The 22,947-nt window shown below is 40.0% G+C and overlaps 1 protein-coding gene across 2 annotated transcripts in view; it reads left to right on the top strand.

The window, feature by feature from the left end:
- Positions 1-22,947, top strand: part of Usp31 (ubiquitin specific peptidase 31) — a 66,869-nt gene that overhangs the window by 15,087 nt on the left and 28,835 nt on the right. For both annotated transcript variants that reach the window (NM_001107548.2, XM_039078227.2), the window contains 6 exon segments: positions 10,749-10,886; positions 12,004-12,092; positions 12,184-12,276; positions 12,996-13,131; positions 15,339-15,483; positions 18,083-18,260. In NM_001107548.2, coding sequence (NP_001101018.2) covers positions 10,749-10,886; positions 12,004-12,092; positions 12,184-12,276; positions 12,996-13,131; positions 15,339-15,483; positions 18,083-18,260 — 779 coding nt within the window.

The following is a 22,947-nucleotide window of genomic DNA, read 5'->3' as shown; positions in this document are numbered from 1 at the left end:
AGTCTTTATTTACTGGAAGTTAATAGTAAACTTCTGTAATTAAAAGACAAATTCCTGGGCTGGAGAGATGGCTCAGTGGTTAAGAGCACCAACTGCTTTTCCAGAGGTCCTGAGTTCAGTTCCCAGCAACCACATGGTGGCTCACAACCATCTGTAGTGGGATCTGATGCCCTCTTCTGGTGTGTCTGAAGACAGTGACAGCATACTTATATATAATAAATAAATAAATCTTTAAAAAAAATAAATAAATTAAAAAAAAAGACAGATTTCTGTAAAGGCAGCTACTAATCATGGGAGATACCTATGAGTAGATGATTTGGGAATTTTAATAGCACAGGAACGAATGGAAAGAGGCTTCATTTTCTGGTTGATAGAACACTGAGCATTGAGTGCTCTTTATCTTCATGTGAGAGACTCAGCTGCCCTTTCACAGTTGTGAAGTTAGGAGTGATTGGGGCATTAGCTGCGACTTCTTCCTGGATCCTTCTTGATTATGGTCACTATACTCCCCAGCTTTATAGCCCTACTTGTCTGCTTTCTGTCCCCATAGCCATGCTTGTTCTGAATAGTCCACATAAACTCGTGATATGTGGTCTTTGTTTTCTGGCTTCTTTCATTTAGCATGTTGCTTTAAAAGCTCACTGCTTTGTAGCATGCATCTTATTTTTTTGCACAGCAAAAATAATTATATATGAATGGTTCATTTTGTTTGTTTGTTTGGTTGGTTTGGCTTCTTGTGATAGTTTGTGTAACCTAGTCTGGCCTGGAACTCATTAGGCAGCCTGGATCAGAACTTGTCTTTTCTACCTCAGCCTCCCAAATGCTAGTATTTAAGGTGTGCGCCTTCCCTCCTCACCTGTATTATGTTGTCTTTTCTTTTTGGTCCTTTAAAAGACAAATCTGTGTACATAGTGCTACTAGGAACATTATATACAGGTTTTTGAGCGGATGTGTGTTTTTATTTCTTCTGGATATATACTAGGAATAGAATTGCTGGGTTGTATGGTAACTGCATAACTGGCCAACGAGCATGAAACTCCTTTCGAACATGTCTACATTACAATTGATATTAATCCATTCATGTATGCATTTGTTTGTTTTTATAATTTTGCATTATGCAATTTCTGTTTCATATTGTATTTTGAGTAGTTTTGTCATGAACATTCTTTTTTTTTTTCTTTTTTTTCGGAGCTGGGGACCGAACCCAGGGCCTTGTGCTTGCTAGGCAAGCGCTCTACCACTGAGCTAAATCCCCAACCCTGTCATGAACATTCTTTAGCTCATTTCATCAGCATGTAGTATCTATTTGGGGACATTTAAATGACTTCTAGTCATGATGAACTTTTTTTTTTCTTTTCTTTTTTTTCCGGAGCTGGGGACCGAACCCAGGGCCTTGTGCTTGCTAAGCAAGCGCTCTACCACTGAGCTAAAACCCCAACCCACGATGAACTTTTTTACATATATCTTTTATTCATTTCCTCTGGCTATTAATAGTGACATTCCTGTCAGAAGTTACCTTAAGTCTTGTTGTTATTCAGTTTTACAGGAAAGAATGCTCTGTTGAAATTTAAAAGGAACCTTTTATGTTGCTAAGTGGAAAACATTTCACAGGTATAATGCAGGGCTGGGGATCAGTGTCAGAATGTCACACATAGGAGGCAGGTGTCCTGCCGCCAACCTGGTCTAGAAAGGGGAAATGTATCTGCGTGATAGTAACATTTTGCCATTAGGTATCATTCTATTCTGACTTAACAGGCTTCCCTTTGTAAGTATCCATAGATTTCCATTTAGTCTCCTCATACTTTAGGGAGATGACCAGGACTTAATCAAAATAAAATTGGTCAAGATTGGGCCAGATCATACTTAGGCCGTGGGAAGATTCTAAATTGTCTTTTGATAGAAAAATAACTTTGGGGGTCTTTATCTGGTCTGGTTTTAATGAAATCGCATTGTAAATTTCAACAAGCAGAGAGACTTTGTCTCCTGAGCCTGAGGAAGTTGGCCTGGTTTGACTGTCAAGCATGCAGTGTGAGGTATGGAGAGAGATGAGTAACCTGTGACTTAAAAGCCATTTAAGATTTATTGGGTTTACCTTGGGTTTATGGCATTATAAATGTGTGATGTATAGTGAAACTTTATGGATTTGCTTAGCAATAACATCTCTTGGTTACTCCTAATAGATGTTTCAGCTGTAAAGATGCAGTAGAAGGAAAAGAATTCAAAGCAAGAATCTTTTTACAATAGCTTGGATTCCTTGTTTAAAAAGGTTAGTTGGAAACACAGGTCAGGTATCAAATATCAGGGTCTCCAAAATGTGTGTGTGTGCGTGTGCGTGTGCGTGTGTGTGTGTGTGCGCGCGCACGTCTGTCTATATTTCTTCCACCTTGTGTGAAATATAGTCCATTGTCTGATAGTCTGAGCGTTTTCCAGAAAGGAGAAAAATACATCTGTATCCAATGTATTCGAAACCCCTACCCCCAATTATTGTTCCCTAGACAATACAGTAATATACCAATGATTTACACTGTATTATGTCTCCTGGTTTAATGTATATTAGGATGTCCATAGGCTAAATGGAAGTACTGGGCCATTTGTTTTATAAGGTACTTGAACATTCGTAGTTTAAGTGTTACAGATGCTGTGGAACCAGTCTCCAGAGGGATAATTATATGTGCGTGTTTGGGCCTATGGGTAGTTTAGCAAGGTTAGCCTTGCCTATTTTTTCTCCCACTCTTTGCCTTTCCCACTTATTCAGCCTCCTAAGAGGAATAGGTTGCTTCTGCCTCAAGAAGCACTGACGGGGTTATGCTTCTCTCTGGCTTCCTTCTAGCTGACCAGGAAGCTGACACTGCTGTGCTTTTCTCTTTCTAGGACACTTAGCTGTATTCCTACCCCCTGGAAGCCAGTGAGTAGATGGAGTTCTCTTTCTCTTTTCCTCCTCAGTTGTTCTATACTGGCAGCTGTCACTTTGCCCCAGAAAATTTTAGTTTTAAACTTTGTAAGTCTTTTTTTTTTTAATTAAATGCTTTATTAAGGTACCAGTTTTTTAAAATTGTGTAAACTTACATTGTACATATTGATGACTTTAAAATGAAACATTTTTATGTTCTGTGGCAGCAATATGTACTAGCTCCTTAGATGTTTAGATGACTTTTCCAGTTCCTTCTTTGATGCTTAACTGTTTATGACTGTTACACTTCCCTTATGATGACCTTTTTGTTGTGTCAGGTTTAGGTGTTTGCTTTTAAATTCCAAGCCAAAATTTCTCACCTTTCATTAAAAAAAAGAAAAGAAAAAAAGGCCTTGTTTTGTTATAGTTGGGAAGAATTGTATATTGTATTGGGAAATACGGAGGAGGAGAAAAGAGGACACTTTTGAATTACTTGTTACTTGAGTGGATATATAAATGTACTGTGGTGAGCTGAGCTGACTAGACCCTGAGTCCGCTCCCTCTGTATGCAGAGGACAGGGAGCATGAGTTCAGGCAGAGCAGCTTTGAGGTGAGGTCAGAGCACTTACCTTTACTTGGCCTGATGAAAGAAGGGGGGTGGGGGGGTCTCTGGTTGCTCTCTAGAATCGTAGGATACTTGGGCAGAGAAGTAGTCACATGCTGCCACTTGGTTCTCCTAAATATTCTTAATGCCCCCATACTTTTAAAATACTATCCATTACATAAGGTGCATTTTTGTTTCAGGTTATATTTTGTTTGTTTTGGGTTATATTTTACTTGTTTGTTTGTTTGTGTGTGTGTGTGTGTGTGTGTGTGTGTTCTCATGTGCATAAGTGCCTATTTTTTGTTAAGTTCTTTTCTTCCACCTTTAGTGGGTTCCAGGGTTGAGCTCAGGTTATCAGTCTTGTTCAGCAGTTGTCTCTACCTGCTGAGCCTTCTCACTGACCCCTTAGGCTACATTTATTACAGGAAGAATGCACTTGAGAGTAAAATAGAAACAGATGAACAAAGGTTTATTTAAAATAAGCAAATAAACTTCCAGGTGAGTATAGCTGTTGTTCAGTCTCTAAACACATTTTTGTCAGCATAGACAATTGACATTCATTGTGAGAAAATTTAAGCCCTGTGTGAGCCTCAGTTGAAACATTGGATTACAGTCATTGTAAGATGGTTTATTTGTTAATGAAAAGTCATGGACAGAAATGTCTTAAGGCTCAGTGTTGTTTGCTGGGATTAAAGTTGTGAACCATCACACCGTTTGTGACTACTGGTACTCTAGCATGGAATTTTCCTCAGGATGGACTTTGCAGGAAATAACACCTATAAATTACTCTGAGCCCAATACAGTATATGGACTCAGTATTAACAGTTAATATTAACCATTAATATTGTCTTAAGTGATATAATAAGAGTTATGAAGGGGCCTCTTGAGCTTCTCATAAGATTTGGTGATTTTAAAAAGTGAAATCAGAGCTTTTACAGCCTGGTCCTGTTTGGTCTCAGTCTCCCTTCACTTTAGAAGTAGAGTCACTAAAAAACAAACAAACAAACAAACAAAAAGATCCATATGATAAAAACTTGGAGTGCTCAGTTGTGCTATAGACGAATAATGTTGCATCTCTGCTGTTGTCAGGATATCAACCCTGTCTGTCTGGTTTGGTTTGGCTGTTTCCCAGATGACTGATGTGTAGCCAGGGTTGGTAAGCTGTGCTTTAGATATTTTCCCTTTCCTCGTTTCCAGGGTGATGTAGCACCACAGGATAAATCTACTCTTCATGGTTTTGAAAACACACATAAGAGAATATGCATAGTTTTCTCCGCCCTCACCAGAGTCTCTGTATGTCCCTAAAGGAGTAGGTCAGAGGTTGCGGTGGAGGCTTTTTAGTATGTCAGAAGGTCAAGACTTCAGGGTTTGTCTTCCAGGGTCTGTCGACAGATTCGTATTGGTAGGCTAAAGGGCCTCCGCAGAGGAGGTGAAGGTGAGAGAATAGATGAAGGGCACAGTTTGATCATGGCTGCATTCTAGACCCTGTGTGACATGCTGCTATGTAAGTACTTTGCCTTTCTCACTGTTTCCTTGCCCTTCTAATGTGTTTTATAGAACTCACCCATTGTCACAAGATCAACCCCTAAGGCTTAGTTAGTCATTAACTTAGTAGGTATCCCAAAAGTCAGATTAAAAGATGGATTGTTTTCAAGACAAATGCTTATTTATTTCTTGTACTAGTTTAGAAATCAAATTTTATTTTAAGTACCATCTGTGAATTTAGCTGCTCATACTTAATATATTTCTTGTAGATACAAGTTGACTATCTTTTATCTGAAATGCCTAGAATGAGATGTGTTTGGGGTTTCAGATTTGGTTTTGGATTCAGGAATATTTGTATATGTACAAATGAGATATCTTGGAGTTGTATGCTGTGTGGGGTAGACACATAAGGGTCTCTGGGTTCAGTGGCTTGCTGGCTTCTAGCCTAACTCTAGGTTCAGTGAGAAACCCTATCTCAAAAGAATAAGGAGGATGCCAAAAGGATGGTGGTGAGTGTCTTTAGTCCCAGCACTGGAGAGGCAGAGGCCCTGGGCCTGAGTTTGAGGCCCAGTACAGACTACATAGTTCAGGACCAGGCAGAGCTATCATTAGGCCCTGTCACGGCAGGACCTTTGACATCCTGTTGCCTCTTCACTTGGCACAGGCATGCACATTGCACATATATGCATACTACATACATACATACCAAACACCCTCCCCCCCCCCCCACACACCAATTTGTATTTTGGAACATTTTGGACTAGCAATCCTCAACTTATATAGTTGTCCTTCTGAATTGTGTGACTGTTTTTAACATTCTATTCATCAATTTTATGTGTATATGGATGTCAGAGGACATCCAGTGAGAGTCAGTTCTCTCCTTCTATCATGTGGATCCCAGGGATCAGGCTTGGTGGCAAGTGCCTTTACCTGCTGAGCCATTTTACTGGCTAGCTCCCCACACCCTTTTCTGGCAAAGAAAGTAGATAGTGATTGGTTTGATGAATCTTACAAAATACTTTATCTCCAGAAGAATAGTCTAACTCCTGATCAGTCAGTCATATCAGATCAAGATTGTGATATCCATTTCCAGGGATATCACAAGGTAATCAAAATTATTACTGTGTTGTCTTTGTCTTGGGGTCAGGTAATGAATGTTTGTGACCAGTCTGTTTTCCCTAGGGCATGAGATGTTGCTGCCTGTTCATGCGGCTCTATGATGATTTCTGCTCATAGAACCTCATGTCTGGAGATTACAGTTCCAACTGTGTAGACTTTATTTTGAGCTATGTTCCTAATTCATTTTGTTCTGAGGGGGAAACAATGTTACTTAGTTAAAAGATGTTATGAAACTTAAGAGTCTTGCAAATGTTTTGACTTTTATTTGGTGCCTGCAAGGATCATCAACTTAGGAGACAATTGGTCTAATTATTGTAGGAAGTTTAGGCCTTACACCAATAGACTCTGTTTAATATTTTCCAAGCAGAAATACCCAGGTTCTATAAAACATACACAAGTGTATGAAGTTAAGTTTAGGAAGGTCCATGCTTTACTTTTCACAGAAGCAATGCATTACATAATTTTAGTGCTTCGGTATATGCTGTTATTGAGGAAGCTACTAAAAACTTCAAGGGCTGGAGAGATGGCTCAGTGGTTAAGAGCACTGACTGCTTTTTCAGAGGTCATGAGTTCAATTCCCAGCAACCACATGGTGGCTCACAACCATCTGTAATGGGATCCAGTGCCCTCTTCTGGTGTGACTGAAGACAGCTACAGTGTACTTATATGCATATTATAAATAAATAAATCTTTTTAAAAAACCTTACAAAATAGTTACTAAATTTAGGACATTAAATTAAATTGAGACTTAATGGAGCAAAAAAGAATCTTAAAAGGCAAATCAAGGTAGGATTAGATATGACTTAGATCCATGATAAAATCTCTTGGCAGGGCTGTAGGGTTGAGACAGTTCAAGACTTTGACTACCAGGTTCTCTTCTACTTGCTTATTCAATAAATCAGACATACCTGGTAGCTAGTGCCACTTAGGGGACTTGCTTTTTTTCTGAAGCACACACTAAATAATTAACCATTTTTCTCTATTTTGTTTTGTCTAGGAAAGAGTTATGATAAATAGTCCCTTGTGTCTTTGGTGAGATGTCACCATGTTAAGGGGCTAAAAGTGGCAGAAAGAGGAGCTTTTGTGTTTGTTCATCGGGATTTTCTTTTCCTTGAGTTTTTCGAAGTTTCTGATGTGACTGAGGATGGGATTGGTCCAGGATAGATTTCTGTCCCAGTTAGGTTTGATTTAGTCCAGTTGCCTGTTGAGTCTTGCCTGATGGCTGTCCTGCTAAACAACCTAGTGCAGTATCCTGTCCATAGGAGTTGCGGGGGAGCCCAGGTGACTTGAAGTGCTAGTGGGGAGAGCTTAAGTACACTTAATGCAATCTTGGTAAGTGTTGACCTGGTTCTGAAATTTTAGAGGCTGCTGTGTATAAAGTTTCATTGATAGATAATGAAGACTGTGATTTTGGTTAATTTATTTCGGCGATACACAACCTGAAGAAATTACCAGTGTGTTTAGAACAGAGGGTTGCTGTGCCTCTGACAGTTGCTACAACTAGCTACATGCTGTAAGAATTGTTACCTCTCCCATGATACATAAGACCTCCTACTTCTCTGTTTACTTTGTAAAGCAAACTATGCAAACTGGTGGAGCCGGTATCTTCTCCTGTCTGTCGTTTATCTGTGTAGGACTGTCTTTGCTTGCTCCTGTTGTCTGAGCCCCTGACCTATTTAATGAGAATTCCCCTATTTTTTGAATCTCCCCACTTTGAGCTGAAAAATGTTCTTCAGATCTCTCCTTTCCATTAGCTGCCTCCTCGTAGACAGTCACAGAGTCTTCCTTGCTCGCACAGCTCAGCGTCTGGGATATGGAGAATGGTCAGTGGGAGCTGCTCACTTTCCTTATTTGTCTTCTCCTTTACTTCTTTGTGATAGGGATTTGCTTCACTGAGATCAAATGGGCAAGTGAAGCCAGAGGATGACCACCCTGGTTCCTGCTTTGCGTTGTTGCTTTCATCTCCTTGAGATTCCGTTTGCGGAGCTCCCTTGACCTTTTATCTTTATTAGGCTTATGTTGTCAAGATTCTGGCCTGGTGGCTGCTCTTCTCACTAGATACTGCTTGAGCTGTTCTCTTTGCTCATTTGATAGTCATATGCCTTTCTGATTGAAATCACTCCCCTGGATCTCTTTCCTGAGCCATGTGCAGCTGTATTTGGGGTGATACATAGGTGCCTCAAACTCAGCTTGTTCAGAACTCTGTGGTCTCTTATTTTTAGGTTTGTTCCTGATCATCACCCAAGTCAGAAATTAAAAAACCTTAATGACATTCCTGGTATTCTCTTTAGCTCCGCTGACTTAGTATCACCAGCTACCTATTCATCTCTATTCTTCTCCTGTACAGCCAATGGCTTTGTTTCCATGCTCCTAAGTGAAGGAACAGAGGGCCACAAGGCAACATATTCTACAGTGCTGCAGATGTTAAGTGTGTAAATGCTCCAGAGGCACTGAAGACGCAACGACCAGGAGGGCTGAATCCTAATCATTAGACCTCCAGGGAAGAGACCAATTTATTAATGAAGATAGATAAATAAGTAGAATTAGATCAAGAAAGAAGTCTGACCTCTGCTGGGAGGAGTTGGGTCGTGTAGTAAAGGCATGTTGTTTCTGGATGACGTCCATGTTGTATTCTTCTAGCTCTGTTTGTTATCAGGCCCTTCCTCCACTCTTTATTTCTTGACACAGGTCAGTCTCTGTAGTTCAGGCTGGCCTTGAACACACAGCTCTTGTCCCAGACTCCCAGCTTATGAGATATGAGAAATATAGCAGGCAGTTTGTGATTCTCATTCTCTCTCTCTCTCTCTCTCTCTCTCTCTCTCTCTCTCTCTCTCTCTCTCTCTCTCTCTGCATGTGTGCCTGTGTAATGTGTGTGGGGCTGTGCACACACTTCCACATCTGTGTGGAGGTCAGAGTACCACTCTGTGGAGTTGGTCTTGTTCTCTCCACCAACCTTCACATGGGTTTTGGGACTCACCTCAGGTTGCCAGGCTTACGTGGCAAGTGCCTGCTGAGCCATCTCTCTGGATCCAGTTTGTAGTTGGTTGGTTTGCTTTGTCATTCTTTACCTTTGACAGTACTGGTAGGTCATTTCCCTCATGAGTCTCTTCATTTGGCTCTTTAGACAGTGTGTCTTGATTTTCTTTGTCATAGCGCTAATGACTTTTTTTCTCAGTCTCCTTTGATGTCCTCCCATATCTGAATATATGTGTCTTCTGAATTTTCTCCTCTGGCTTGATGTCTCCTGATATCATTGGGTAATCTCAGTGGTGTTTATGATTACAGTCACTCACCTGTTGGCTTTTGTATTCTTGTTTTTAGTGTAGACTTTTGCACTGAGCCCACATGAGTACTTTCTTAGTTGTCTGCCCTGTCCTCCTTAGAGGAACCACAGGGGTTCAGGCATTGAAATATTTGAAAGAGAACTTATCTCTTTCCCTTTTCCCCTTCTGTCTTAAAGTGTGTAAAAACGTCTGTCTGAGCAGATATGGGTGGTATGGAGGCCTACTTCCTAAGTCTCTAATCTGCCTCAGATTCTGTTGATTATGCCATATTTCTAAATCTCTTGCAAATTTGCCTCCTCGTGTGTGTCTTCACAGTGTTGTCTTAGACTCATGTTTTCCTTCCTCATTTTGTTTTCCAGCTGCTTTACCACTGTGTACCACCCACACTCCAACTTAAACACTTACAGCTAAAGTTGGAGGTATTCGTCTCCTTTATATGTAAAATATTCTGCATGCATTATTCTAACAGTCCTACAAGTCATCACTTCCTTTCACTTCAGAGTAGTCCATCTTCTCCCCTTAGAGCACATGGTCTTAGCCAGTTCACTTAGTTAAAATCATTTCCTGGTTTCCTGTATCGTCTTTGATTTGCTTTTAAAGTTCTTCCTGAGCTAGTCTTGTCTTTACTCATTCTTTTTGCTCTTCTTGCAGCCCTGCATTTTCTGGTCTCTTGAACTTCTTGCTCTTTCATAAAGGTGTCATACTTTCTTACTACTTGTGTGTGTTGGGTGTTTAAATATGTTGCTTCCCCCTGCCTCTATCCTTTAAGACTTAAGTGACATGTCTTAAAATAACATTGTCCTCCAACTCTTTGTTTGTCATTATCCTCTATCTCGTGTTCTATTTCTATGGCACCTTCTCTGTACAACCACTATATTTATTTAAAAAATATATTCCTAAACTTCTAATTCTTAGAATAACTTTAGATTTACAGAAAAGTTACAAAAGTAGTGTAAGAGTCCTTTAAAAGTCTGTATTGGTTTCCTTGTCATTAGTATCTTATACCAGTATCGCAGCCAAGAAGTGAACATTAGTACCTTGCTGTTGATTGAATTTAATTTATCAGAATATTCCTCTGGTGAAGTGAACATTAGTACCTTGCTGTTGAATGAATTTAGTTTATCAGAATATTCCTTTGGTTTTGTTTTACTGGAATTTTTTCCTTTTTTTTTTTTCTTTTTTTTTTTTTTTTTTTTTTTTTCAGAGCTGGGGACTGAACCCAGGGCCTTGCGCTTGCTAGGCAAGCGCTCTACCACTGAGCTAAATCCCCAACCCCACCCTTAAGATTTTTTACCCCTCTTTGAGAATTATGATAGTTTTTAGAGCCAGGAATTCACAACTGTTCATACTGCTGATTTACTTGCAGAGTATTGTATCAAAGAACGCGTTGCAGTATCGAGGAAATTCCCAACATGATGCTCAGGAGTTCCTGCTATGGCTTTTGGATCGAGTTCATGAAGATCTCAATCATGCTGTAAAGCAGAGTGGCCAGCCTCCTCTCAAGGTGAGTACATGTAGTCTTTGGACAATCAGGGAGCAGGAAGAGGGTAAAGAGAGAAGGAAGTCTTCTTACAAACATCTGTTGGGCTTGTTGCCTTAACTAGTGACTAGCTGTGGTGTGTATAAAATTAAGTGGGCACTTTATGGGATATTTTACCTGCTTATTATTGTGCTGGCAATGTAAGGTAAAAGACAGCTGTTCCTAAGGACCTTACAGTATAATGGAGGGGGTAGGGAGGATGGGACCGGTTACTTTCTATTCTAATAAGACACATACTTTGTAATCAGTAGGACAAATAACACAGCCAGAAAAGAAATGTATGAATACCTCTGCTGTTAGCTTGGATTTGAGCATAGGAACTCAGTCCAGAATGGTCCTGCTGAGAAATACAGCATTTCTTACTGAACTTCTCTACATGTATCCTCAATATGATAGATAAAGTGGTTCATATCATGGAAGAATTCTTCCCCAGGGAGTTTTTGAAGTTTGTGACAAGTCTGTTCTGTATTTCAAATTTTCTAGTTTTAGAAACTTGGTGGATTACTCTGATTTAAGATCCCTTTGTTCCTGAACACTGTACTGTCATATAACTGTAGGTATGGCTGACTTACTATATGGGAACAGTCTGAAGGCCAGGCACTGTATTACTTACTAGTCCTTGTATCCTAATGTCCCATACAATGTTTTCTACATGTGGTAGCAGATGTTTAGTAGTTAGGGACATGAAGAGGTTGAATAAAATATGAAGCAAACTGTGGATTAAGTATCAAGATAATGATTGAGGGCTGGGGATTTAGCTCAGTGGTAGAGCGCTTACCTAGGAAGCGCAAGGCCCTGGGTTCGGTCCCCAGCTCCAAAAAAAAAAAAAAAAAAAAAAAAAAAGATAATGATTGAAACAATCTAGGGAAGAGCTGGCCAGGTTAGAGAGCGATAAGCATGGCGTGCAGTAGTCGGTCTGAGGGAGTGAGTCCATGTGGACTGTGTTTACTTTAGCATAGCAAGTTATGTTATAGAGCATCTGGGTTCCATCTTCAGCTTATAAAGGCTGTTGAGTATTTGTGACACTTTAGACTCCGTTCCACTCAAGAATTGTACATTGGTTTTTGTTTTTTTTTTTAAGCCACCGTCAGAGACAGATATGATGCCTGAGGGACCATCTTTTCCGGTGTGTAGCACTTTTGTACAGGAGCTTTTTCAAGCCCAGTACAGGTAAGAGCAAATGATGTGTTCCCTCTTGTTTTGTCTGCTTGACATAGTTCTATGTGATCTTCATGTGAATGCTTTACTTTTGTTTTCAAAGGTCTTCTTTGACATGTCCTCATTGTCAGAAACAGAGCAACACTTTTGACCCTTTCCTGTGCATTTCTTTGCCAATTCCTCTACCCCATACAAGGTAAGAAAGTATGGTAAATTAACAGTCTGCTGTGATAGGCACTTCTTCCTCTGTCCTGCAGTCAGGGCCTTTCACATATTTAGTTAAGAGATAGTTAAGTAATAGTAATGGACACAGCCTCGTTAAGTTCTTGAGTGTGCTAGCTGAGCAGGCCCATAATAGAGGCAAGCAGTGCCATAGTCTTTTTAAAAACTGGTTGTCTTAGATCCTCTGGAGACCCTGCTTGTACTTATTTCAGATTTTAAAGAGTTTGCAGAAGCTCTAGACTGTTTTGAAGGAACAGACAGGACCAATTATGAATGTTATTTTTGAAAAATATTTTTATAATGATAGGTTTTTCAGTGTTCTTTCAACTTGTTTAGTAGTTTTTAGTTAGGTCTAAATGAACTATTCCCATTTGGCTTCCAGATAAAGGGGAGCCCCCCACCCTTTAGATAGAGTCTTGTGTATCACAGGCTAACCTCAAACGTATGTAGTTGAGAGTGACCTTGAACTCTCCCTCTCCTGCCTTTAGGTTCCAGGTGCTGCAGGGGTAGGCATATCCGCCATTCTGGTTTATGTCACACTGGGGGAAGGCAGGCTGTACATGTAGAGAACTGAGCTGTGTGTCAGACCTTGCTTTAGTTTTTGTGTTGATTTCAGGTCATGTTTGTTTCACTTCTTCTATATTTGAGCTAAAATAAGTAACTAATGGGAAGACCTGACTTTGATCTGTACAGGCCTCTCTATGTCACTGTAGTGTATCAAGGGAAATGTTCCCACTGCATGAGGATCGGTGTGGCTGTGCCTCTGTCTGGGACTGTTGCCAGACTTCGGGAAGCTGTGTCTATGGAGACAAAGATCCCCACTGATCAGGTAATAACCTGCTAAGACCAAACTACACATGAGTCATTAAAGTGTTGCATTCTGCTTATCTGCATTTTTTTCTTACTTCAGTTTCTGCTAAACATGTTTGAAATTTAAAACCAGTTGCATTTAGTGTTGAGGGACAGATGGGTGGAGGGAATCCAGACTCAAAGAATACAGTGTATAGAAAACTGTTTCCTGCTTCCATGAATTGCATATTATAAAAGGAAAACCTGCTTTATGTAAGACCCCGTGACTTTGTTTGTAGAGTGTAATCACTTAGCCTTTCACACTACTCCTGTCGCATTTAACAGAGAAGCTTAGGAATCCCTCCTGCCCATTTTGTGGTGAGAATGGGCATTTCTCCAGTATGTCGTTCAGTATATAGGATATGCTCTGGCCTCTGTTGTGGGGTTTGGACCCAGGGCCTTATTCCTGTGAGCAAGTGCATTGTACCTGAGGTATATCTGTTTTGTCTCCTTACTTAGGACCAGAGTCTTTTGTTTAGATAGGGAAAAGTTGGGTTTGCCCTTTTGGGAGAGGGAAAGGGGACACATCTTTGATGAGTAGTTATGCTTAAATTGACCAAAAAATACTTTTGGCTTGTGGTGACTTAACATATTTTACATACAGTTTTTACTGGAAAACCATCATGGGAAACATCTCTTAGGATTTATAAGGAAGGATGACTTAACAGTAAGATAGCTTCTCCCTGGGTAGCTTTTGGAAACTTCTGTGTAATTAATAACTTGATAATAAGGGTCCTTTGTTCTTTGGCCTCATTTGGCTCCATTTGGACAATTACACTTAAAGCAGTGTTGCTTTAATATAGCAGATCTCTTCTGTTTTCATAGGCTGAGTTCTGGCACAAAGATAAACTATTGATACTTTATTTACTTTAAAATGCTGCTTGATTCTTTTTTTGTTCAGAATGAAGGGAGGGCAGAGAGAGGAGAGGTCCTGGCATCCAAGGCACACACAGCTGTGTCTTTAAAGCCTCGGTGTTGTTTCACTATTTCCCGTGTGGTATAAACTGGTGACATAATTACTAGTTTGCTTTAGCTCTGAGGCTTCTGAAGAGGTGACTGGTACTTCCAATGCTCACCAGGAGAAAAGCAGCGTAAACATTAAATTCCTTAGCAGGAAGTGTGGGAGCACCCCCGCCCCAGGGCAGTTTGTGAAATGGACCACAGGCCTTTCCACCTCATGGACTGTCTAATGTTGGTACTAGTGGGGGGGGGGGGCAGGCAGTTGGTACCCAGTGGTACCTCTTTACCCCTTGGAGAAGGCCCTGTTCAAGGTCACAAGACTGGTTGATGGCAGGCGGTAGGTACCTGGAACCTTCTCTTGTTCTGCCCAGTCTAGTACTTTTGCCCTGGGCAACACTGCTGAACGTGCAGCTGAAGTTCTAAATGTAGCTGTGTTTTCCTTCTCTGCCTTTTGATTTTCTGTTTCATCATAAAAATACTACTTAGAAATTAAAAGTATCTTAAGCATCAATGCAAGTGAGTAAGAAGGTCGCTAACTTTAGTGCTGTGTAGTATTTAGACACTTTTCCCTTAGAGTATTCTACAATTTTTTTCTAAAACCAGAATTATTTGCACATATTATTCTTAGCTTTGGTTTTTGTTTACTTAGGATTTGGCTTCATAGTGCAGGTGATACGCAGGTCATCCTCTTGTAGCTTTTCAAGTCAGTGGGGCTGCAGTTAACTGTTTTCTAGCATTGGGCATTTGAGTTAATTTGATGTGTTCCAGTACAGATAGTCATGATCATTTGACTTCTTTTTTAATCTGAAAAGAGAAGAATGTAATGATATGAAAGGATGTCTTAGATTCAGATGTAGACTGTCCTCTCCTAGACTGAAATCATGCATCGTGTGGAACCTTAGGCAGGTCTCTGTTGCCTTCTTCCTCCAGTGAAACAGAAGAATGAGTAATTCTGTTATTATTACCTATCCCCAAACTCGGAGGAACTCTGGATTTAGTGTTGTAAGTGGTCTGGATTTAGAGTGTATTGTTAAGACAGTTGCAGAGGTCACTATACTTCTAAGGTATCTTTCATTACCAGCAAATAATATGGTCCTAGAAGCTATCTAATAGCCCTCACTGAACATTTGCAACATGATGGTCTTCTGAAGGTCAGTTTAGGATTAGAAGATTATTTTATATTGAATTTCCAGTTACACAGCTGTTCGCATTTTCCTCATTTTCTAGATTGTGTTAACAGAAATGTACTATGATGGGTTCCATCGTTCCTTTAGTGACACAGATGACCTGGAGACAGTCCATGAAAGTGATTGCATTTTTGCCTTTGAGACTCCAGAAATATTTAGGCCTGAAGGAATTCTCAGTCAAAGAGGTAAATGGTCATGTTCTATAATGTACCTGAGTTTTCAGATTAGACCACTGTGGGCATTGATATGATAGTATACAATTTTAAAAATTGTGATTATGTGCACATACTGTTGTGTTTTTTAGATTTTTATTATCTTTAGTTTGTTTTCAAAAATCTTTTACTGCTACCAGTGATCTTTCTGAACCCCAAATCTGATTTCTTATATATTGAGCATGTGACTCTTCTCCTGCCTGTGTACACAGTTCTTTACATGCCTTCCCATTATGTAGAGGCCCATCTCACCAGCTTTTCTTCCTATTTTACAAGTTTGCTTTATGCTACTTGAAAACTCTAGTTGTGTGTGTGTGTGTGTGTGTGTGTGTGTGTGTGTGTGTGTGTGTGTGTTTGGGTTTTAATATCTCTGTTCCATTCCTTTTCTGAACATATTGTAAAGACATCCTTCCTCACATTACTCAGAGAGCAAGGGTAATTTCTTCTTTTGTTAAGTGTTAATAAGAACTTTTTTATTTGAGCTTTCCTATTTTGGACATGATTTTCACTTGCAGCCTTAGATCCCCTTCTTCCCATTCAGTCAAGTGGATTTTTTTCTTTTTATACCATTACCTCTAAATCACTGTTCTATAGTTTATTCTTTTTGTTGTTTTTTTGTATCCATTTTATTGCCACAGGAATATGTGTTCCTGGGCTCAATAATAAATAATATAAATAAATTTGAGATAAAAACAGAAGAGAAAAATCTCAAAACTTATTATTAAAAATAATAAATTCATAACTGAAAGAATAGTCCCAACTTCTTTTGTAACTAAATAAAAAATACATTTGGACATGTACAAACAAAGACAGACACCAACAAAGACAGACAGACAAGCATGTCTCCAGCGACTGCTCCCTCTAGTAAAGGCTTATTTCCTTGAGTGTGCATTGTTTCTTAGTATTTTTAGCTGGGGACCATGGCTGTAAGTATATGGACCTTTACAGGGCTTGTTGGCTAGCAGAGCTCCAGTCATTGCTTCTATTCATCTACATGTGTACATGAAAATGACCTGTTTTCTGTCTTTCCCACTATACTGACAATTTTTGGAGCACTGGCTCTTGTGCTTCTATCTTTTTATAACTTGCCATTTCTAATGTGCAGCAAGAGTCTATTAGTGATTTTTTTTCAACAGTAAAATTCCTCAGTTCTGTCTCAGCTCCTTGATTGCTTAAGGATTATTTTATACATTGAATTCCTATGCATTAATGAATCTCATGTCCTAACATCATACTCTATCTAGAGCATGTCTCTGTTGAAAGGTACATCACTTACAAGCATGTGTTAGTCTAAGATCTAAAGACCCTGTGAGTACTCTGTTGAGTAGCACATGTGAGAGCACCATAGTCCTCACTCTGGCAATGACCGCTGTGAAATAGAGGGGTTAGCTCCCTGACCCTAGCTCTCATTGGATAGGAGACACAGGGCTGTGATTTGAAGAGTAGACCTATATAGCAGGTGAACAGACCCTCTTATCTCACTAGGAGTAGTGTTCACTTCCTACAGTTACTTTGCCAAGAACCTCAGGAATGAGGTAGTTTGTTGTTTCAGATTTGGTTTCTGTTATCTTTTATTTTTTTCACATCACAGTTTAAAATGGTTATAGAGTGATACCTACTCTTGTTCCTTTGGAATTTCTTTGTTGTGTTTATGCTATAATATGTTCCCTCTAGCAGCTCAATTAAAGTTTAGGTTTTTATATGTCTAATGATTGCTTTTTTAAACTCTCTGAAATTTATTTTGATATTAGCTATGTATTCAAATTGTTGTAATGCTACTGCATCTTAACAGCAAGCCTTACATTGCTGGCTGCTTGGGTATTGCCTGAACTCTGCTGTGAATGCCTGTCTGTAAGCTGTCCTATTTTTTTCTTCTAGTGTTACTATTATTCGTGGTGTTGGCAGAAAGGCCTTGTCTCCTTATGGGGGTGCATTTCATTAAGTGACATACTTTTGAAAGAGTAAAGAAATGAACAGATATTGTCATTGATTAGCTGCAGAGCCTTATGATAGCATGGAAGAGATGGATGGCCCTAAATGACAGGAAGTTCTGCTAGCAGACACTGAAGATTTGTGCTATCTGTCAGACATTTTTGTTCTTGCTAATATGAGTTGATCTGTTCTAGTTATGTTCTCACAACAGCTCTGATTAGTAAGTACAGTTTTAGCCCTTGTTACAATAATCAGATAAGAAACTGCTAGTGAAACCTTGTAGATAGTTCTACATATTGTCTATATTACTTTTGGAATGTGTTTGGTTACTGGTTATTGGGTCTAATTTTAAATTGTATTTGTGGGGCATTCTGGTTAACTTGTTCTTAAAAACCATGTCTGACAGACTCATGGAGAGTTCTAATTTCCAGTTTTAAAAGATAGGTAAGCCTACTTTAAAGGAAACAATGAATGCTGATACCTAGCCTATTGGCTAGATGAATGATTTTATAGAGTGTCCCTATTTTAAATTATAGTTTAAATTAGACCTGACAGTTTTTTAAAAAAAAATTCTATTTCTATTCTTTGTAGTAAATGAATAAGAAGAATCTTGAAGAGCTAAGTTTTTATTTTGTTTCAGGCATTCACTTAAACAACAATCTAAACCACTTGAAATTTGGCCTGGATCATCATAGGCTGTCTTCCTCCACACCAACAGCAGCCAAACAAGGGAGAGTAGACTTGCCCAGCAGAGTGGCAAGCGACAAGATTGTTCTGCTTGTATGTAACAGGGCCTGCACTGGGCAGCAAGGGAAAAGGTAAGGACCAGCTATTTCCCAGGAAGTACTGACATTTTTGAGGCTAAATGCTTTAAAATAGTTTTTGAAAGTAGTGATGAAAAAAAATCTACTTTTAATGGGAATTTTGTTTTGTTTTTGAGGTAGGGACTCCCTGTGTATTCCAGGCTACCCATGAACTCCCGATCCTCTAACCTCATTTTCCAAATGCTGGCAGTACAGGCATGTGCCATCATGCCCAGTTGCAGTTAGGTTTTGGTTCTGATATTCAGAAGGAATCCTATAAGTTGATTTGATATATTGGATTGGGAAGGGAATGACTACAAAATTACAGTTAAGATATGAATAAGAGATGCATATTTTAAGACTTAGATAGCTTTTGAGAGCTTATATTCCTTGTGTAAATAGCTGTTCTTAGAATTCTGAACCTGTATCTTAAAACTTATCTTACTGTGTCTATTTAGATGGTACATGCTCCTCAGATTTAATGTCCCAAACCAAAATCACTCACTATCTTTCTCTTCCAATATTTCCTGTCTTGGCAAGTGGCGCCATCATTCATTCAGCATTGTAAGTCAGAAATTTGGGAGTCAAAAGTCTCAGATTTCTCTGCTGCCCTCTTTAAGAATTTATAGGAACTATAGAATGTCTTTCAAAGTAGCTTTATCACAGAAGTGTCACCTGAGTGATAACAGAGGGATGTGTTTTAGGAGAAGGACTCGGGTTTTGTTTTTCTGTGTGTGTTTTTTTAAACTAGTCAAGATATCCATTAATTTTACTTTGAAATAAGTTCCTTGGGTGGTTAACATAAACATAAAAAATGTCATATGTATTAATAATATCAACAAAAATGTTGATGCTTATAGTCCCTGGGGATATAGACAGGTTCCCTGTTTTCATGAAGCTGCCATCCTACTTAGGACAGGCTAACCCTAAATAAGTAAATGCATTTAACCTCAAGTAGTTGTCACCGTGTTGAAGACATTGACACCGACTAAAATGATAGGGTGTGGATGAGTAAAGGCTCTGGGTCTGCATGTGAACCAGAGTACAGGATGGTGCCCCAAGGAGAAAAAGGTGAGCTATGGTAGCATCTGGGGATAGGTCATGTGTAGAGGAGGCCCCAATGCAGATTAGAAGTGTGATGTGTTTAAGGTACAGAATGGAAGGGAGCTTATGGTATTTTCATTGCATTGATACTTATGAACACCCCTTGTGGCACCCAGCTCTTTTTTTTTTTTTTTTTTTGGATAGTTTATGTATTTACATTTCAAATGTTATCCCTTTTCCTGGTTCTCCCAACTCCCATTCCCCCTCCCCCTGTTTCTGTGAGGTTACACTTCCCTAAACTTAGAAAAGGAGCCTTCACAGGATGCAGGACTTCTCCTCCTATTGATGCTAGACAATGACATCCTCTGCTACATATGTGGCTGGATCCATGGGTCACTCTTTGGTTGACGGTTTAGTCCCTGGGAGCTCGGGGGGGGGGGGTCTGGTTGTTTGATATTGGGGTTGCAAACCCCTTCAGCTGAGAATGGATCAGTTTTTCTTTTTTTTTTTTTTTCCCGGAGCTGGGGACCGAACCCAGGGCCTTGCGCTTGCTAGGCAAGCGCTCTACCACTGAGCTAAATCCCCAACCCATGGATCAGTTTTAAATTGATATTTTATCAAAAAACTATTTTCTATAGTCTATAGGTAAATAAATAAATACAAATTTACAACATAAACTGGAAATAACTAGTTTGTTACAGGCAATAGATAGAATAAGTATTTTATTATACAGTATATCAATACAAAAGCTAAAAGCATGAAGAAGCCATAAACATCATATTAGTAATACAGGAAACAGTGTTTACTGAAAAGTGAATACGTAAAGAGAGCATTTTTTTCCTTTTTTATTGGATATTTTTATTTACATTTCAAATGTTATTCCCTTTCCCAGTTTCCCCCATGTCATCCTCCTCGCCTTCTATAAGGATGTTCCCCCTCCCCAAACACCCCCTTCCCACCTCCCCTGACATTTCCCTGAACTGGGAGCTACAGCCTTGGCAGGACCAAGGGCTTCTCCTCCCATTGGTACCCAACAAGGCCATCCTCTGCTACATATGCAGCCGGAGCCATGGGTCTGTCCATGTGTACTCTTTGGATGGTGGTTTAGTCCCTGGGAGCTCTGGTTGCTTGGTATTGTTGTTCTTATGGGGTTGCAAACCCCTTCAGCTCCTTCAATCCTTTCTCTAATTCCTCCAGTGGGGACCCTATTCTCAGTTCAGTGGTTTGCTGCTAGCATTTGCCTCCGTATTTGTCATACTCTGGCTGAGCCTCTCAGGCTCCTGCCAGCATGCATTTCTAGGCTTCATCAATATTATCTAGTTTTGGTGGCTGTATATAAATGGACTGTACACTCAGATGGGGAAGGCTCTGAATGGCCCTTCCTTCAGTCTCTGCTGCAAACTTTGTCTCCATATCCCCTCCTATGAATATTTTTGTTCCTCCTTTTAAGAAGGACTGAAGCATCCACACTTTGGCCGTCCTTCTTCTTGAGCTTCATGTGGTCTGTGGATTTTATTTGGGTAATTCGAGCTTTGGGGTTAATATCCACTTATCAGCGAGTGCATACCATGTGTGTTTTTTTGTGATTGGGTTACCTCACTCAGGATGATATTTTCTAGTTCCATCCATTTGCCTATGAATTTCATGAAGTCATTGTTTTTGATGGCTGAGTAGTACTCCATTGTGTAGATGTACCACATTTTCTGTATCCATTCCTCTGTTGAAGGGCATCTGGGTTCTTTCCAGCTTCTGGCTATTATAAATAAGGCTGCTATGGACATAGTGGAGCATGTGTCCTTGTTGTATGTTAGAGCATCATTTGGGTATATGTCCAGGAGTGGTATAGCTGAGTCCTCAGGTAGTGCAATGTCCTATTTTCTGAGGAACCTCCAGACTGATTTCCAGAGTGGTTGTACCAGTCTGCAATCCCACCAACAGTGGAGGAGTGTTCCTCTTTCTCCACATCCTCGCCAGCATCTGCTGTCACCTGAGTTTTTATCTTAGCCATTCTCACTAGTGTGAGGTGGAATCTCAGGGTTGTTTTGATTTGCATTTCCCTGATGACTAAGGATGTTGAACATTTCTTTAGGTGCTTCTCAGCCATTCGATATTCCTCAGCTGATAATTCTTTGTTTAGCTCTGACCCCATTTTTTAATAGGGTTATTTGGCTCTCTGGAGTTTAACTTCTTGAGTTCTTTGTATGTTTTGGATATTAGTCCACTATCAGAGGTAGGATTGGTAAAGATCTTTTCCCAATCTGTTGGTTGCTGTTTTCTCCTAATGTCAGTGTCCTTTGCCTTACAGAAGCTTTACAGTTTTATGAGTTCCCATTTGTTGATTCTTGATCTTAGAGCATAATAAGCCTTTGGTATTTTGTTCAGGAAATTTTCCCCAGTGCCTATGTGTTTGAGGCTCTTCCCCACTTTTTCTTCTGTCAGTTTGAGTGTATCTGGTTTTATGTGGAGGACTTTGATCCACTTGGTCTTGAGCTTAGTACAGGGCAATAAGAATGGGTCAATTTGCATTCTTCTACATGCTGACCTCCAGTTGAACCAGCACCATTTGTTGAAAATGCTATCTTTTTTCCACTGGATGGCACCTGGCTCTTAAGAGAGGAGGAGTCATTACCTTGTGATTGGAAACTATTTGATCCATGGGGGCTTTCAGGCAAATAGCTTCAGTGTTACTGCAGTGAGTAAACCACTAGATGGTCATTAGGAATGATTGTCTTGGTATTTTTACCACTCTGCGTCAGCCTGAGTCTTCTTCAGAGTCTATCTTTTAGCTAGATTTGTCGTTGTCGCATTAACTGATTCAGCAGCTTCTGCTTCTACTTATTGGCTGTTTCGGCCGGGAAGGTAAGTAAATTTCTTTCTTGCCTTCAGTCTATTGTTGTCGTAGTTAGGGTTTCTATTGCTCTGGTAAACCACCATGACCATGAGCAACCTGGGGAGTGAAGGGTTTGTTTCATTATACAACTCTCAAGTTATATTTCATCACTGAGAGAAGCCAAGGCAGGAACCTGGAGTCATGGTTTGCTGCAGAAGCCATGTAGGAATGCTGCTTACTCACCTGCTCACTATGGCTTGCTGAACCTGCTTTCTTATGGCTCCTATCTAGGACCAGCAGCTCAGGATCATAATGGCTGGGCCTTCCCACATTATGGGAATCAAGAAAATGTTCCTCAGGCCAATGCGATGGGGGCATTTTTTCAATTGAATTTCCTTCATCCAAAAACGACTCTAGCTTGTATCAAGTTGACATAAACCTAGCCAGCATGTGGAGGCAGATGGAAAGTCTGGCAGTGTTTATAACCAGTGGCTAGTGCTGTGGTTCATGGGAATGAAGGTATCAGGCAGATGAGCAGGAGAGAGTATAGAATGGCGGGGAGGGAATTCCATGCTGAGGGAGTGTGGTCTGCAACTGATCTGGATGTGTAAAGGAGATATTCAGGAATCAGTAAATAGGTTTGAACAACTAGAGCATGAATGAAGCTGAAGCCAGAACAGGCTTCAACTTTTAACTGCATATTAGAACTACCTGGGGCCTCCTCAGAAGAGCCTCGGTGCTGGATCACATTGCAGACGTACTTCACCAGAATCTCTGGGCAACAATCATTTTTGATGTTTCCTCTGTGGTTTCAGATGTAGCTGAGGC

The sequence above is a fragment of the Rattus norvegicus genome, chromosome 1 (genome assembly GCF_036323735.1).
Source record: "Rattus norvegicus strain BN/NHsdMcwi chromosome 1, GRCr8, whole genome shotgun sequence".
Classification (NCBI taxonomy): Eukaryota; Metazoa; Chordata; class Mammalia; order Rodentia; family Muridae; genus Rattus; species Rattus norvegicus.
This window is presented reverse-complemented; position numbering and strand designations above follow the sequence as displayed.